Source organism: Armigeres subalbatus, chromosome 2 (genome assembly GCF_024139115.2).
Source record: "Armigeres subalbatus isolate Guangzhou_Male chromosome 2, GZ_Asu_2, whole genome shotgun sequence".
NCBI classification, from domain to species: Eukaryota; Metazoa; Arthropoda; class Insecta; order Diptera; family Culicidae; genus Armigeres; species Armigeres subalbatus.
In genome coordinates this window covers 409097258-409116811 of record NC_085140.1, presented here as the reverse complement: position 1 = coordinate 409116811, position 19554 = coordinate 409097258, and the positions used below count along the sequence as shown (strand labels likewise).

The following is a 19554-nucleotide window of genomic DNA, read 5'->3' as shown; positions in this document are numbered from 1 at the left end:
ACAAAATGTGTTATCAACTTGGTATCAGTGATAACTTAATTTGTTTTCATTCAGTTATTCAAGGAACAAAATTCTGGTATCATTTTTGTTATGTTGGCTGTTAATTCAGCCAAAATGATAACAAGTTCAGTTATCAAAATGTCCGATAACCGGATAATAGAATTTGTTATCAATTAGTTATTCATTTTTGCTCGGGTCATAAGTACCACGGAGTTGGATAATGAGGAAGGTATTTGTTGAGTCAGGATTTGCCTTCAGCTGGCAATGTAACCGTGGTAGATCTTACCCCGTAACACACCACGTAAAGGTGTCTACCCAGCGTTACGGGTGGGTCGTGTGGCATTTGATCAAAAATGCCGAAAAATGACTAAAAATGTAGTACGGTCGAACTCGTAACCTAGCCAAAAAAGTCGTTTGACCGAAATTATTGTTTGCACTAACAAGCAATTTGGCCGAACAGGTCGACATTTTTGGTCATATGACTTGTTTAGTAAATGAGATTTTCGGCCGATTTTCGATTCAAAAGTATAAGATTGCTAATGTCGTTCCTGTTCGCCGGACTAACATTTAGGTTACTTTTACCTGGAAGCCTGGCCCCCTCCAGACCTACTTGTGGCCCCCGCCCAGAAAATTTTGAAAAGTAATTCCAACTTAGTCAGTTTTTATTTCAATTACATATTTCCTACATATTTCTTAATTTTGATTATTAATTCTATAAACATATTTTTTGTTGCGTTATCACATCTATGACCATTTGTTCAGCAAAGCATCGAAATATTTAAGTTGGACCCCCGGGAACATTTTCTCGATTTTTAAGCTAAAATCAATGACGCTTCTAATTCATGCTAGCTTAAAATAATAAATTTGTTCTGAATTTGTTTGACTAGTATCCTGGTCGCTGAAACATAAAAACATAATTGTATTAAGATATAAATATTTCTGTTCTATTAAACTACCATCCGCTTCAAAAAAGACTGAAGCAACTACATCAAAATGAGCACATGTACACAAATCCGGTCAATGAAATTTCGAACGACCATTCTTTCGAAAATCTTCGAGTTAATCGCAAGGTATGCCGCAAAACAGTTGATAAAATTCCTATGGAGCTTTTTGCTCCCGCTATATAATTCTGGCACAGAAAGATATAAAATTATAAAACTTAAGAATCTTTGTTACAATGACAGAAAAATCAACAACGCATTCCATTGAAAGTATTAGGACAAAACTTAGGCAACCTTCGCACTCACAACAGAGATTGCATTAAAGAAATATTTTTATAATCCTCAAAAGATCTTGTTCCATTTAATTTTTTGGCGATTTCATAAAACCATAATAACCATAATAAAGCCTCTTCCTAACGTCAGTAACTACAAAAACCCTATGTTATTCTGGAATTTGATTTATGACTCATAATTTTATGACTCATGGAATTTATAACTCATAAAAAACACTTTAGGATTCCAAATTTGTGTTCATCGGTACTTAACTATTTCAGCACATAGCATACATTCTGGAATTGCATGAATACTTAAATTGATTATGACAAAATTTCGTGGAATTTATTCCACATCTAAAGAGTTTCAAAAATTTCAAGTTTCAAAAAAATCGAGATCTTTATGCATTAAGTAATCATTGAAATGCTTGAAAACTTTCAGAAATATACTCATATCGAATTTCATTAGATTACACACTTATCCACATTTAGTAACATGGAGAAGACAAGTTGACACAGACACAGCGTTTTGAAGCAATCACAGCATCATTGGAAATCAATTGGTATTATTCGTGATTTTTTTGATGTTAGTTCTAGGACGAAGGAGCGATGAACTTAGTCAAACAATTTCTATTGCAATCCATGCGCACAGTGCTTTAAATCGCCTTTGAAAATTACATCCCACCAGCTGGTGCCATGGCCCCCCCTAGACCGAGACTCTAGTTACGCCTATGTTGAACCTATCCACATTTTGATTTTCTGTGAAAATACCAAAGAATATCCGTAGGAAATTTCGAAGAATACTGAACCGAAAAACAAACTCATTTTAAAATGTTATAAATACAGAAAATACAGAAAGATTTCCTGGGAAGATCATTGGATTTTTCTGACAAAATTTAAAAGGGTTCATTTACAAATTACGTAACGGTTATTTGGATCCCCACTCTCACCCTCGTAACATTTTTTGTATGGTAGATTTAAGTTTCTTGTCTGAGTTCGCTAAAATTGCTTTCGGCGTGAAGCCGAGATAGCCGCCGCCGCCGACCAAAATAATGATTAACGCCGCCACTGATGATTTTCGGAGCGGCGCACTATCTGAGGGTAGCCAATTTTGGTATAGCCAGAAGAATAGTTATCTTTAGCACCTATTTTGCCCACAAGAATATTTTAAAGCACGCCTTTACAGGAAATCAAATCGACCACATCTGCATAAGCCGAAAATGGAAAAGGCCATGGACGTAGCCAGGATTTCGAGTAGGAGGGGTTTTAAGGTCTTCTGAAACGTAGTTTTAAAAAACACATGAAAATTAGTGCTTGGCATTATTTCCTTCTAAGTTCCAAAAACTTTGAAACCAAATCCACAACCAACAGTAAAGGCTGGATCACGATAGCGTGTTGCGCTAGGCCCTGAAGTCAGCGTTTGTACTAAAACGCAACGCCAATGCAACGTTCGCGTTGTGCATTTATTTAACAACAATAATGGTTAAAACAATAATGGAATTAAAAATGCATGATTTATTGCTCATCAGATATTTTTAAATAAAGTGAAAAAAATATTAACGAACTTATATAAAATCGGCTGTAACAATTATTATAAAAATCCTGCATTCTTCCATGAGTTTAAAAAAACTAGAACCATACATCTGAATTTCTAAACAAATCCTCTCTGAAATGAAATTTATTTTAAATTGGCAGGAATTCGTTCGACAATTACTCAAGGTATTCTATCCGGGATTCTATCTATCAGGGATTCTTTGGGAATGCCTCCAGCAACTTCTTCGGCAATGTCTTCAAGAATTCCACCATAAATTTTGCCGGGAATTGATCCGAAAATTCCACCATTATTTACTCCAAGAAATCCGCCACGAACTTCTTTATAAATTTAGCAGGGAATTCTTCAGATAAACATTCCTGAGAATTTCGCAAAAATTCTTCGAATTTCTTTTGTAAATTCCATACAAATTTTCCGTGAAAGTTTCGAATAATTTCTTGTGAAAATTTCAAAGAATTTCTTTAGGAATTACACCGAAATCAACAGAAATCAAACCGAAAATGAAATCAACAATGGAATTTTCGAAGGAATTCCTTGACCAATTCCCAAAGAAATTCTGAAAGAGTTCGGGTGGAAACTTCAAGATTTCAACTAGGAGATCCTTCAGGAGTTTCTCCGAAAAAATTCTCCGGGAATTCTCCCAGGAGTTCCATCGGCAGTTCCTCCATTCTTCCGGGAGTTCCTCCGAGAATAATTCTGGTAGTTCTATCGGCAGTTCCTACGGGGGTTCCTCTGAAAGTTCTTCCGGGAATTTCTCCATAATTGGAATTCATTTAGGCTTCTTCAGGAATTTATATAGAAATTTCACCAGAAGCTTCTCCGAAAATTTCTCTGGGAGCGTCTCATGGAATTCTCCGGGAGGTCCTCTGATGATGATGATGATGGTCCAGCTACATACCCCTACAAAGGTTTCAGCTAAACAAGATTTGACTATGAGATGAATTCTCCAAGATTTTTTCCGATAATTCTTCTGGTAGTTTCACTGCCAGTTCCTCCAGGGGTTCCTTTGAAAATTCTCCCGGGAGTTTCTTCAGAAATTCTTCCGGAAGTTCCTTCGATAACTCCTTCGAGAGTTCCTCTGGGAGTTCCACCTGTAGCTCTTCCAGGAAATCATTCAGACTTTTTTCATGAAATCATTTAGGCTAGGAATTTTTCTAGGAGTTCTTCCTGAAATTCCTCCGGGAGTTCTTACGGGAGCTCCTCCGTTCCTTCGGGGATTCCTCCGGGAGATCCACCAGCAGTTTCTACGAGAATTCCTCCGGGAGTTTCACAGGCAGTTCCTCCCGGCAGTACCTTACCGGCAGAACTCCCAGAGAAATTTCCGGAGGAATTTCTGGAGAAATTCCCGGAGAAATATCAGAGGAATTCTTTGAGGAACTCCCGGAGGAATTCTGCTCCAGGAATTCCCTGTGAAGCTCCTGGAGGGATTCCTGACGGAACTTTTGGTAAAACTCCTGGAGGAGCTCCCGGAGGAACTCCCACAAACACTACTGGAGGAATTCCCACAAGGAAGTCCTGAAATAATTCTTGGAGAAGTTCCTAACGGAATTTCCGGAGAAATATCTGAAGGAATTCCCGGAAAAATACCAGAAGGAATTATGCAGGAAATGATGATGAATTGCTGAAGAAATTACCGTATGAACTACCGGGGATTTGTTCTGAAGAAATTCCTGGAAGAACTCTTGGAAGATATCCTGGAGGAACTCTCAAATTAATTTCCGAATGAAATTCTGTAGTAAATTCCGAGTGAAGTCCGGAAATAATTCTAGGAGAATTCCGTGGAGAAATTCCCGAAAAAAATACTTGTAAGAATTTCCTGAGAAATACTTGGATGAATTCCGAGAGAAATTCCTAAATAAGTTTCTAGAGGAATTTTTGAAGGATATTCTTAAGTAATTGCGAAAAGAATTCCAGAATAAACTCCTAGAGAGGATTTCGCTATTGAGTTTATGGAGGTATTCCCGAAAAATTTCCTGGAAGCTATCCCGGAAAAAATAAATGAAGAGTTCCTGGAGGCCGGAAGCCTGAATGCGCGGAGAAGATCCTAGAAGAATTTCCGAAGGAATTTCTTATAGATTATGGAGCGAAATCAGAGGATTTGCGTCATAAATTTATGAAGAAACTTCTGGTGGAATTTTGGGAAGAAATTCCGTATGTATTCTTGAAAGAACTCTCGAATGCATTCCTGAAGGAAATGCCGGATATTTTTCTGGAAGAATACCCGAAGAAATGTTCAAGGAATTTCCTCATGAATTTCCTAAAATAAAAAATTTAGTGAGGGGTTTCTAGATAAGGAGAAATTACAATTACATGAGAAGGATTTTCGAACGATTTTCAAAGGAATTTGTGGATAACTTTCCGGAGGAATTTAGAAGTTCCCAGGGGAGCTTCTAGATGGATTTCAAGGAGAATTCTTGAGCCCGAAATGTTTCGAGTTGTTTTGAACTTTCATATATTATGGATCATGGATACCCTAATAAGTTTTTGGGAATTTCAACCACCTATAGACCGTTCCGATAATTATAAATACGCTAAGAAACAATCGGCAATTGGAATGTCGTTTGATATTTCATGAAAATGTCAGCTTTTATTTTAGCTCAATTTTTTTTTATTTGCATAAAATGGGTTATTTTTGGAACGTGTTTTTAGATAAACTACCTATAAAAGAACGTATAACTGTTAGATTAATATAACTTTCAATACAGATGCATAAAAATGTCTGTCTTTTCGCATTATCGGCGAGATCTGGTTGAAAAATAATTTCAATGACCTGAAAATTGCGAAAAACCTTAAAAATTATTTCGAAAAAGGAATAATCATCATTAGTACGGATATACCTTTAGAATCAGACGATTTTTATGTACGGTGTATCTTGGGGTTTGATCTGGACACTAATGACAAAGACAACATTGCTCCAAAAAGTAAAAAACTGGTTGCATTAGTTCGAGATATTTTTTTTCTGTTTTTTGGGGCTAGTCGCTATTAATTTGAAATTGTTCTAATTCTCGTCCGATTGCAATTATTTAATTTTTAAAATCCATAATGCTTGTTAAATGAGTGCTAAAAACAGATCGAATGGATAAGGTAGAAAAATTTATGAAAATTTTTAAGTAATAGCTGAAAAACATGTTGTGCAAAATTCTCAAAACATAGTGGAGGAAAAAATCATACAACATGACAAATATTCGAAACATTCTCGAATACTCGATGTTATATGAAAGTAAATAAAATTCTAGGCCATATGCAACCATAAAATTGGAATTATTCAATAAACAAAGTGTTTATTGAATAATTATTGGAACGGTCTATATTTCTGAACATGATTGGCCAGGCCAGTAGCCGCATGTTCGTAGCGGCTACACGTCTAAAACGAGAACGATATAAATAATTGAGGGCAGCTGAGAAAAAAACCCACCGGCGTAGGAAACGAGGATATGACGAAAAAGTACTCATGGAGGCTTTGGGAAGCTTTGCCAGAAACGACGCGCGGAAGTTCTACAAAACGATTAACAAAATACACAAGAAAAGCGCGCTGGCGGGAGCAAGTCATGATCAATTACAGCTCCGGAAATCTTTTGTCCGACCGAGCAAGAATGGCTGCTAGGTGGAAAGAGCATTGTTGATTTGACAATTGGTCAGATAGGACACACACAATATCAGGATTGAGGGTGATGGCAAGCAGTGGAGCCCTCACGCTAGACAAAGTGAGAAAGGCTGTCAGAGAGCCAATAAACGGGTAAGGCCGCTGGGAAGGTCAGAATCCCGGCCCTAAAAATTGAGAGTGACAAACTGAACGAAACAATTCTGCAAGTGATTGAATTGATCTGAGAGGAAGAAGAAATGCCTATGAGCTGGCATGATTATCTCATATGTCCTATCTACAAGAAAGGGCGCAGAACTCTGTTTAGCAGACTACGCCCGTTTACCGAGAACTTTTCTAGCGAATACTAAAGCGGTTTTCGGAAAGGATGATCAACAACAGAATATCTGGTGAAACATCCGATTCATTCGTGAGCTTATGAAGGTGCAATTCGAAGATCTTGTGTACAAAAAAAAAACAGATTTATCTTCAACAAGTCTTACATGCTCCATGGTTTTACGAATGACATCGACATCATTGGTGGCACTGGAAGAGGTTTTCGTGCCTTTTAAACGGGAGACTGAAAGAATAGGGCTGAACATAAGCTCTGTCAAAACTAAGTACATATCTGGTGGCTTGCAGAGAACGGGGCAGTCCAAACGGTCTTGGTTGATGTTGCGACTGCAGCTTACAGACGCGGGCAAAACTAGCTCTGCACACATCGTTGATGAAGCACGGCGTTGAAAGATGCACACTATCGAATTCTCGAAGTGTTTGAGCGGAAAATACTGCGTTCAATACTTAGCGGCGTGGTGAAAATGGCGAATGGCGGAGACGCATGAATCACGAGTTGCACCAAGTGTACAACAATGCAAACATCGCCCTGCTGATAAAATACGGCAGAGTACACTGGGCTGGCCATGTAGTGCATACGCCGGAAGACAGACCTGCAAAAGTAACGTTTAGCAGAGCACTTGGAAAGGGTCTCTTTAGAATTGAGGTTCAAGATTCTGCAAAGTACGCGAGTGTTTGGGGCGTGTTTCGCAGTTTTGACCGGAATAGTTTCGGGATGTTTCGAGTTGGTTCTGTTTTACCGGATACACGAATGCAGGAATTTCGCGAGTGAAAAAACATGTGCGAACGTCAGTAACAGGTTCTGACGGTTCGACGTAAATGAAATAAGTTCAGGTTGTACGGCCTAATTCAGGCCCGGATTCTTGATCTGCAGCCAGCATTTGGTCGGTAAATTGGTTCTAGTTTCTAGAATCTAGAATTATTAAACATGATGAAAGTAAACATAACATGAAATGACAAGCAGAAGGAAAATAAATGCATTTTGAACATACCATCGGAAAACCCGAAACATCTCCGCTGGCCGTAAACCTATCTAAGATTAACAATGAAGAAAGAAAACTATGAGAGTTTCTGCGTTCGATAGTTCCAGTTTAATCAAAATCGAATTATTTTATGCGAAGTTATGCATAATTTCCGACAATTTCGACATGATTTTAAGTATCTCAACCTTTCTGTCTAACCCTGTAAATACATTCATTATTTGGTCATTATTTTATGACCATGCTTCGCTATTTTTAGCTACACGATCACGATGCTCGTAGAATCACGTGCCGTAAAATACCAAAATAATTCGCTTCATAATCAAATAATAAACAAACATCATGTGATGGTCATATAACGTAAAAACGTTAAATTACGGTTCGTCGCTTATCCTTCTGCTGCTGAAATCATTCGTCTGTTAAGAATAGTGTAGCAGTGATTCCATTGAATGGCTATAGTCCCATCAAAAATACTCATCTCATCATTCGATAAAATACCTCAATTGGGTAAATAACCTAATCACCAATGTGTGCTTACTCATTGACAATCGATAGGAATAAAAAAAAAGCCGCATTACTGGTTGATCATTAATCCTGCTTATTACGTACGCTCAATACGTACATAGACATAACAATGTATCACTGTGTTAAACATTATTATCTAGCAGGCAGGCACTACTGTTAAAACGTAACAGCAACAGAGTTTTCTATTGTGGCAGAGCTTTCATGAATGAAGCTCAGAACTCCCACGATGACTGGCACGTGTCAGATGGGCACCATTCATCAGTTGGTATATGAATGAAGTTCGAATAGGGCTCGTTTGAAGGTCATCTTGACTACGCCCTAATGTATAATCAAACACCCATCTGAGAAATATTCAGATGTCGATCGTTATGGCTCTAAATAAGAAGCAGATATCGATTGACTTTCTGTTTCTTATTCTGACCTTATTTGTTTCCTCTTTAAATGCAAAATGCAACCAAACAAACAAATAATCTATATTCAACAAAAAAAACTGCAAATTAATGGACCGAAGTCCCTATTCTACTACAGGCAACCAATGAGTGTCAATTAAATTGATGCAAATTACTATTGGCTGTTGATGGTTGACACCCGGTTAGTTCCTCCAATCCGATTAATAGTCGTTAAATGTTACCTAATTAATTATCATATCTGGATAGTGAGAATATGACTTTTGCATTTCAAATACCGTAAGGCGTGAGCCATGCTCCCACTCAGACAGAATGTCGCATGGTTGGTGACAATTTTATTCCTATTCCGCACCTTGATTCTGATTATTTTACGGTATCACGAATATTAACTGGTTTCAGAACAATAAATTTGTGCAAATTAAGTTTTAGAACGCTTGATGAATTCAACGAGACCACAATAATTCATTACTTCGATGAATAAAACTACAAATGAGCTGTTCTGGAAAATTGACTTATCGTAATGGTAATTTCTGCGACGCGTGAAGCTGTCATCATAAATCAAAATGAATATGAATACGGGATCGAAGTTGAGTAAATATTTGTTTGAGTTTTTGTATAGCGTAGCAGTGGGGGTAAAACGGACATAGTTGATATAAAAGACTATTTTTTTGTAAAACCTAATTTCTTCTAATTACGTAGAAATGTGTAACTTATCTCATTAGTTCTAATATTTGAAAAGTATACGAAAATTATTTTAAGCTTTTTACGTACGAGACACTGAAGACGGCCTTACTGTTGAGGTCGAAATACGTACCTGTCAAAGGTACAATAAAGTAGTGGAATTAAATGGAATAATACAAACACGTCTTATGACAAGTAAATTGGAAAAGTAATATAACACTGTGGTAAAACAAGCAGGTTCTCGTGTGAGCAATAAGGACCATATGGTGTGCAAACATTTCTTCACCAATATTAAAAAAAAACGATTGTCTCTTGTCATTAAAAACACAAAGTATTTACTTGGAAATTTATATTCACAAGTAGTGAATGGATTTAATAATTTTTTGGATGATTTTAACTTATTCTATAATACTGTACATATTACTGTTCAGATAGGAAACCTTATAAATGCAATGAATACGTTCGTAGAACTCACCTTTCAACAACGGGCACAGTTGCCCCAATGCCCCAATCGGCCCCCGCCCTGTGTACTGTCCCACGGCAAGCTCCATGAACAGCATCGGAATGCCACAGAATAGCAGTATTATGAAATACGGTACCAAAAAAACGCCTGTAATTGAAATAAACGGTGAAGCGAATACGTCATTACTAACAATAATAGGATGCCTGGTGCCTTGCTGATGCTTTTTCTTGTCAAATGCTTACGCATGTTACGTCGGATGTAATCATTAGGCTTCATTACAGTTATATTTGATTGCGACTATTCATATAGCTATGTCGAATATTGATGTACGACCATGCGGGACATACTAATTCATCTATCCTCCCACGAAAAAAAAACTAACAAATACGTCAGCTAGGCACGGGGTAGCGTTTATCAGCATCACTTTCGAACTTTGCCCAAAACGTACCTCCCCCGCTTTTATAGCACAGATAGGGAAACCGCCACACGTTGCCCAGTCCGACCGAGTATCCGATGCAGGCCAGTACGAATTGCATCTTGTTGGCCCAGTGCTGCTTTCGGGGCTTCAGGTTATCGATGTCCGAGTCATCGGAGATGCCCGTGTATAACGCTACGGATTGCCTGTTCCGGTGGTAGAAGTCCACCATACAGGTGACCCCAAATTCTTGGTGTGATGCGGCTTTATGCTTACCGTGCCTACGAATGAATGGTTAGGGGGGTCTAAAAAGAACCTAACCGCTAACGGAGCCTGTGAAGCACCAGGGCACCCTTCACAGTATCTAGCCCTTACTGCGCTAACCGGAGCTATGGCGTAGTTGACTTTTTGCTTCTCCGAAATAATCGGCTACTCTTATTCAATCTCAACTTGAGGTTAAATAAGGGTGGGATTATGAGCATGTTTTTATTTAGTTTTTTAACAAATTATCACCTATATGGATTCGCTTTATGCGTTATACACATTGTACTCTGTGTTTCGTCTTCGACTTTCTTGATAAGATACCAATTTGGTTTCATCGTTGCTGTTCATATTAATGCTGAAGTTGTAGAGTGCATTATCTTAATTTGCAATGGCTTCAGTTAAGATAGCTCAAATCAATCTTCAGCATAAAAGAACAGCAACGATTAATCTTTGTAGACTTATGCAAAATGGCAAATCCCAAGTGGCTTTGGTGCAGGAACCCTATTTCCGCAAGGGTAGCTTCTACCTAGGTAACCTAGTGAACCCGGTTTTTGCTGCTTTCAGTAAAGAAATGGCAAACTCTCGATCAATGCCGCGTGCATGTGTGCTTGTTAACAATGCTATTGTTGCTACACTTATCTCTGAACTAACAACCAGAGATGTATGTGCTGTCACAATTGATGCAACTGGCGGAACCCCCGTCAGGAAATACGTCTATTGTTCGGTTTATCTACCACATGATGAACCATCCCCTACGGATGCTTTCAAACGAGTTGTCATATATTGCACTTCAAAAGGCCTTCCGCTAATTGTCGGCAGTGATGCTAATGCTCATCACATCATCTGGGGTAGCTCGGATATCAATCTGAGAGGCTCCAGCTTGATGGAATACTTAAGTAGTACCGAACTTAGTTTACTTAACATAGGCAATCGCCCAACCTTTATGGTATCTAATAGAGCAGAAGTGTTAGACATAACCCTTTGCTCCAATAGAATCAGTCACGAATTGACGAATTGGCATGTGTCAGATGAGGAATCGATATCTGACCATCGCTACATCTACTTTGATCATTTGAATGTTACTTCGCAGACCTTGCGTTTTAGAAATCCCCGTTCAACAAACTGGGATCTTTACACAGAGTTGCTCTCTACCAAATTTCATGGATATCTACCTTCAATAGAAACTCCTACCGACTTGGATGATGCAGTTGATACTACAACGTTGCACATCGTGGAAGCTTTCGAAGAAGCTTGCCCTTTACGTTCTGTAAAAACCTCAAGAGGAACCCCTTGGTGGAATTCCGATTTGGCTAAGCTAAGGAAGCAGTGCAGAAGGAGTTGGAACAGACGCCATTCAGCAGGGACGGATTCTTTCAAGTTGGCTCGCAAAGCTTACAAGAAGGCTCTACGATCTGCTGAACGATCCGGCTGGAAAAACCTTTGTGCAAATGTTTCCAATTTGAGTGAAGCCAGTCGATTGAATAAAATTCTTGCGAGATCCAAGGATTTCCAAGTTGGCGAAATTCGCAAGCCAAATGGCGACTACACTTCTTCTGATGAAGAATCGTTAGAGCACTTATTTGATACGCACTTCCCTGGATGTGTCGATATAACATCTTCGGATGATCCTGATGTCTTTTCATGTAGCTATGGGTCTTGGGCTCAAGCACGTAGAATCATAACTACTGAATCGATTCAATGGGCACTTAACAGTTTTGCTCCCTACAAATCTCCAGGGGAGGATGGGATTTATCCCGTTCTACTCCAGAGAGGTTTTGAACATATCAAACATGTTTTGAAAAAGCTTTTTGTATGCAGTTTTGCTACTGGGTATATTCCCATATCCTGGCGGGATGTCACTGTAAAGTTTATCCCAAAAGGAGGACGTGCTTCGTATGAAGAAGCAAAGAGTTTTAGACCCATCAGTCTGACCTCATTTCTTCTGAAATGCTTAGAACGTATTATCGATCATCACATTCGTGATGACTGTTTGGCAAACATGCCTCTTCATGTTAATCAACATGCTTACCAATCTGGAAAGTCCACCGTGACTCTTCTACACAAGGTTGTGTACGATATCGAGAAAGCATTCGCTCAAAAGCAATCGTGCTTGGGTGCTTTCTTAGATATTGAAGGTGCTTTCGACAACGTGTCTTTCGATGCGATATTGGAAGCCGCACGTTGTCATGGGCTACCTAATATTATTACCAAATGGATTCACCAGATGCTTAAAAACCGACATCTCTACTCGACATTACGTCAAGCAGCGATTAGGAAATTAAGTGTCTGCGGATGCCCTCAAGGGGGAGTATTATCTCCACTTTTGTGGAATCTCGTTGCAGATACGCTATTGAGGTTACTCAATAATGGCGGTTTTCCTACCTATGGATTTGCCGACGACTATCTTACATTGATAGTGGGTTTGTGCATTACTACCTTATTCGACCTGATGCAAAATGCTCTTCAGGTAGTTGAAAGTTGGTGTCGCCAGTATGGCCTTTCGGTCAATCCGAATAAAACATCTATTGTTCTTTTCACGGAAAAACGTAATCGTAATGGTATTCGTCCATTACATCTTTTTGGTTCTAAAATCAATATAACTGATCAGGTAAAGTATGTGGGTCTAATTTTGGATTCAAAACTTTCCTGGACTCCTAACATTGAGTTCAGAATCAAAAGGGCGTGTATGGCTTTCGACCAATGCTGACGATCCTTGGGTAAAACTTGGGGACTTAAACCCAAATATATCAAATGGATTTACACAACAGTTTTACGACCAATTCTGGCTTATGGACGTCTTGTGTGGTGGCAAAAGGGGAAGTGAGGATAATTCAGTCTAAATTAGGCCATCTACAAAGGATGTGCCTAATGGCAATGACTGGTGCGTTCTCTTCAACTCCTACGGCTGCTCTCGAAGTTCTCTTCGATTTGGCCCCACCACACATACATCTCAAACAAGAACCATTTTCTTGTACTTACCGACTATGGGTACTCGGTTTTATGGAAGAGAATCCTGTAAACCGCAGTTCTACACACACTTCGTTGTTACCGCTTATGGTTAATTGGGACAAAATTGTCCTTGCTCCAAGGGATCACACACGTTAGTAGTTTTCCTTATAGGACATTTTCAACACAATTCCCCTCGCGGGATGAGTGGACATCTGGCTATTTGGAGAGAAGTATGTCGGACAGCATTGTTTGTTACACTGACGGCTCCCTCCTCGAAGGTAGAGCAGGTGCAGGCGTCTATTCGCGTGAGCTGAGATTGGAACAGTCACACTCACTGGGTACACACTGCACTGTCTTTCAAGCGGAAATATTTGCCATCATGTGTGGAGTGCAATCTGCACTGCAGCAACGCATTATGGGCAAAGTAATATACTTCTGTTCAGATAGCCAAGCAGCTATTAAAGCTCTCGCCTCGGCCAACTCAAGGTCGAAGTTAGTAATCGCATGTCGAACTCAAATTGAGGAACTGAATTCAGTAAATACTTTACACCTTATATGGGTACCTGGCCATTCTTCCATAGCTGGAAACGAATTGGCTGATGAGTTAGCTCGTAATGGAGCATCGCATGACTTTATTGGTCCTGAGCCAGCTATTCCAATATCCAAGTGTTGGGTGAAGCTTTTGATCAACTCTTGGGCTGTCACTCAGCACAAATGGCATTGGAGTAGTCTGGATTCATGTCATCAAACAAAATTGTACATCCGGGAGCCATCTCCGGTAGTAGCAAGCTATTTAGCTAATCTGTCTAAACAGAATTGCAGTGTCTTAGTCAAGGCCTTGACAGGTCACTGCCGACTGAACTATCACATGGCAAATATTCAACGCGTTGAATCATCTGTTTGTGATAGTTGTGAATCCGATTATGGAACTTCTTATCATCTAATATGTAACTGCCCAGTCTATGCACAATTGCGCTTCCAAATATTTGGTAAACACTTACTTAGTGAAATTGACTTCAGAAACCTGAACCTTCAGAGTATTTTGTTGTTCATAACCCGTTGTGGTAAGGAGCTATAAGCTCTTGTACGCTAATGCGTTGTATGCCCTCTTCAAGGGCCCTTTTCCAAACATTCCCTTTGTTCTCCCATCCACATTCCTTTCCTTTTGTTCACTTCCTTTTCCGTCAGGTGTGTGATGAAAAAGGCTGTGAAGGCGATGGCACAAATCTCCCAAATTGAGGTGAACGTGCCCCTGGAGCCGACGTTCTGATACCTGATACCTGATAGGCACGGGGTTGCGTTTATCAGCATCACTTTCGAACTTTGCCCAAAACGTACCTCCCCCGCTTTTATAGCACAGATAGGGAAACCGCCACACGTTGCCCAGTCCGACCGAGTATCCGATGCAGGCCAGTACGAATTGCATCTTGTTGGCCCAGTGCTGCTTTCGGGGCTTCAGGTTATCGATGTCCGAGTCATCGGAGATGCCCGTGTAGCTGTCATTGTCGTACGGTTCATCCGGCGGTCTGTGGAGGAAGATAAAATCATGTGAGGCAGAACGAATATAGCAAATTATTACCTGTTTTTTTTATTAGAAAGGTATACGTCACACAAACGTGTGTGACGTATCTAATTATAACGAACACGGGAATAGAAGTGTAAATTAGACAAATATTTGTGAACTATAAACGTGTTAATTGGTATAATAGAAAGAGCTGCCTAAAGCGGTTGTAAATTATTGCGCATCATGCCGGTCGGGTAAAGGAGGTGGTTTTCGGTCTCAAATATGTACAATGGTTTTAGTTTTTGTATTTTTCTCATATACGCGACACAATATCGTCTATGAGTATGTATAAGCACCCTCTAATATTGATTCCGGATCCAGGATTTGTATCTGCCCAAATCGGTTTTCAAAGATTTACATTCGAATGGACTCAACTGCGATCAACGCGCTGTGTGGTATTTGGTCATGCACAAGAAAATCAAGCAAAAGGAACAACTTTTTTTTGCCGAACAGCACGGTAATCCTAATTGTGAGACATGTCCCGGTGAAGTAGAAACAGTAGCTCATGAACTTTTTCGATGCCATTGTGTCAGTCTAATCTCGCGTTTCCAATTTGAAATTTGAATAGATACGAACTAGAGGACTTTATGTATCCACAATTCAGATGATTAGGTAGGTAGAACCAAACGAGAAAAAATGGAGTAATTCAATCACGTGCTTAGAACTTGAATTAATTTTTGGACCGAGACGGGGTAAACCTACAAAAACAATTGATTTTCTATATTTGATGTTTTGACACAAAATAAATTCATTTCTAGTTTTTCAATTACATATTTTTTCTAGATAACGGAAAATCTAGATCAAAAAGTGATTCTTAGTCATATTTGAAAGTTTATGTGAATTAGATAGGCTGTTACATATATGAAATAAAAATTATGTTTTAACATAGACTGTTCCACAAATTATAAGCATTTACCAAACGTGATGTATTTTTTCTGAATATTTGCGTCAATTTTAGAAAATTTTAGACTTTTATTTTGGGTCAGAAACAGTGTAAAAGTGTATAGAAAACCTCGAAAAAGTGTAAAACTTTAACTAGGTAAATAATAATAAATTGATACCAGCGTGGCATAAAAATTGAACTACTTTGACGTTTGGTGTAGGTTGGGGTCAGTCTTCAAGGTGCAACATGTGTGAGATGTTCACGTAAGTATTTGCACCCAATCAAACCTTGCTTTCTATGCTCGAACTTGCACATAGCCATCTGAATACCAACCTGAACTCAAATACACCAAGGCGCAATGTACAATGTTCAAACATGCGCGCTTGCACACGAGAATGCACTACCCTTGGGCAAAAGAACTGGTTGCTAAGGAAACTATTGTTGATTCTTCACGTTTCCCAGCCTTGTTATTCATATCTCGAATAAGAGAATTTAACCAAACTTAAATGAAGGTAGGGGAAGTGCACCGGTTTTGGCCAACTTAGTGCCTAATTTGGCCCTGGAACCCTGGAAAATACATATTTTTCCAAAATAATCGACCAGTTGAAAGCAGTATTGAACCGTGAGGGATATATCTTTTGTTGGAACTAATAAAACCCTCACGAATTGCTTTATTTTTGGAGTTATTCGCAAAATTGGCCAAATTAGGAACATGGCCAAAACCGGTACAGTTCCCCTATGATTGGAAAATGTAAACATGTTGTGCACATTTTTTGCACTTGCATTACGAAGCGTTTATAGGGATGAGGTCTTGATTCAGGCCTTTCATTCACGACGTCTCAGGTACGAATTTGGTCTGAGCGGAGCTTTTTATTCCAGGGAGAGAGGGGTTTCGACCTTTTTAAAAAAACTCAAAGGTGCAGACCAATCGGGTTGTACGCAAAGGTGACGTAGGACTACGTAGCTATTCCAAATTGATAGTATTTGCCATAATGATTTGTGTCATTTTATTAACATTAAGCAAACTGCTCGGAGGCCAACTGAATCAAGAAGTCGAATAGTTGTTCCCAGTTGGATGGACTTTGAGTCTCTAACCGTGGAATTAACATGACTCATTGGCCGCTGAAGCCACTCGACTGGCTTTCAGTCGGGAACATCACAATCCTTACTTTGCCACAAACGCTTACATCGCGGGCGAAGACTAAACGTTGCATATAAATATATTTGTGTTTGGTTTCCCGCCACTTCTGATTCTGCAACAACTGTTCCGAAACAATCCATTTTCGCAATTAACTCTTTCTTTCCATAAGATACTGGTCCTGAGAAGAACCAATTTTCTTTTCCCAATGCGTCTTTCCAATAACTAACTGCATCCAAACGCTTGACAGTACCTTGCGTTGAAATTGTCCGACCGCCTTCGTGCTGCTGTGTCCGCTCCGCTGCATCGAATGTCGAACCGAATCCCGATCAAATCGGCTCGCGCGCGCCGAATAGCAGCTTTCTTGTATTTAATAAATTAAGCCCGTTAGCCCCGCCCCTTTGTGATCTAATTGGGTGTAAATAAAATGTGCACTCAACGATTAATGAAGGGGCGGGGCTAATGGAATTACTTCATTAGATATAAGAAAGCCGCTTTTCGGCGCGCTCGAGCCATTTCGATGTGGATTTCGCAGACAACGGACCATTCGGAGAATGACAAATTCTAAGAATCCTATGAAATTTTCTCGATTCTGAATTTGGTTATGAGATGTAGTTTATCTTAGATGTGTATTGTTACGAGGAATAACAGCAGAAATTTCCCAATGTTCCTTTTCAACTAACTGACACCACAATTTGTAATAAATTTTCAGCATCGGCACTGGCACTGGCGGTGCGGGATCGCCACAGTGGTATTTTTATGGTCAACCTTTTCTTCATATGAAATTCTGGTTCGTTGAGGTTGAATGATCTGCAGCAACATATCGAGCACCACCACCAATGCGATGGATTTCTTTTGAAAATGTCATTAGCGCCTCCGTGATGCTGCGATCGCTTTGATGCGTCTGCTCTGCGTAAAATCTTGTTCAAACTGAGGATTAGATCCAAACCCGCAAGTGATTGATTTTTTATGTCTGTGCTAGTGATGCATGTACGTGATTGTTTGGTTGACCTATTTCTAAACTTTTTATCAATTTTCGATAATAAATAGTTAAAATTCAGTCTTTTCATATAAATACAAAGAAGCGTTGACTCATCCTTGATCGAATGGTCCAAAAAAATTGAAAATCCGTCGAGAAACGGCTTAGATATTAAAGTTTAAAGTCTATCATATTTTCGTGACGGCCCCCGATTTTCGCAATCGTAAAGTGTACCCCAATATAGAAAACACAGACGTAGTCCTACGTCAAAACCTTATAAATGGGGCTTTAATTCTAGTTTCGTACACTAAATTAATGATTTCGTGTGTGTTACTTTCTACGTGAAGTTAAACGATTTACAATGATATGGAAATGCTAATATCATCTTCCAAACTTGGACGTACATGTTCATGATAGAATCAGAGGCGAAAGTATAGAATTGATAGTTCCGTTAGGATACGGCAGGCATGAAGAATGTTTTTATAGAAGTCGATTTGAAAGCGAGCGGAGGGCAAATATTTGTGAGGGGCACATATCACACGACCTTCCTTCTGCCAAGCTCCCGTATGAAGGGGGAGGGCAGAATATCAGTGTGGAAGCTGATATATCTCCACTGGCAAAAGGAAGGTGGTTTGACTTGCTCATATGCCATCGCGTGCGGAAGGATTTTCTATCGACGAGTACTGTCTCCAGATTTCTAATATGACATCAGCATTTAGTCGAATAGGATTTTTATTGCACAGTTCTGTTTTCTCATTGCGTCCGTTTCGTCGCAACCAACTTGGCTGCCTCGGAGAGAACAAAGCAGAGAAAGGCACTGCTGCTGTACCATCGATCAATAACAGCTGAATTGATGGATGCCCCCACCAAGGGTAGTACACTAAATTAATGATTTCGTGTGTGTTACTTCTACGTGAAGTTAAACGATTTACAATGATATGGAAATGCTAATATCATCTTCCAAACTTGGACGTACATGTTTATGATATAATTAGAGGCGAAAGTATAGAATTGATAGTTCCGTTAGGATACGGCAGGCATGAAGTAAATCGTTTAACTTCACGTATAAGTAACACACACGAAATCATTAATTTAGTGTACTACCCTTGGTGGGGGCATCCATCAATTCAGCTGTTATTGGTCGACGGTACAACAGCAGTGCCTTTCTCTGCTTTGTTCTCTCCGAGGCAGCCAAGTTGGTTGCGACGAGACGGACGCAATGAGAAAACAGAACTGTGCAATAAAAATCCTATTCGACTAAATGCTGATGTCATATTAGAAATCTGGAGACAGTACTCGTCGATAGAAAATCCTTCCGCACGCGATGGCATATGAGCAAGTCAAACCACCTTCCTTTTGCCAGTGGAGATATATCAGCTTCCACACTGATATTCTTCCCTCCCCCTTCATACGGGAGCTTGGCAGAAGGAAGGTCGTGTGATATGTGCCCTCACAAATATTTGCCCTCCGCTCGCTTTCAAATCGACTTCTATAAAAACATTCTTCATGCCTGCCGTATCCTAACGGAACAATCAATTCTATACTTTCGCCTCTAATTCTATCATGAACATGTACGTCCAAGTTTGGAAGATGATATTAGCATTCCC

The 19554-nt window shown here is 39.5% G+C and overlaps 1 protein-coding gene across 17 annotated transcripts in view; it reads right to left on the bottom strand.

Moving 5' to 3' along the window:
* The window catches only part of LOC134213360 (sodium- and chloride-dependent GABA transporter ine), a 112838-nt gene that overhangs the window by 5502 nt on the left and 87782 nt on the right, over positions 1 to 19554 (bottom strand). For all 17 annotated transcript variants that reach the window (XM_062692354.1, XM_062692356.1, XM_062692364.1 and 14 more), the window contains 3 exons: positions 14664 to 14909; positions 10204 to 10451; positions 9768 to 9902 (listed from right to left, as the gene is read on the bottom strand). In XM_062692354.1, coding sequence (XP_062548338.1) covers positions 9768 to 9902; positions 10204 to 10451; positions 14664 to 14909 — 629 coding nt within the window. The remainder of the gene's footprint in view (positions 1 to 9767; positions 9903 to 10203; positions 10452 to 14663; positions 14910 to 19554) is intronic.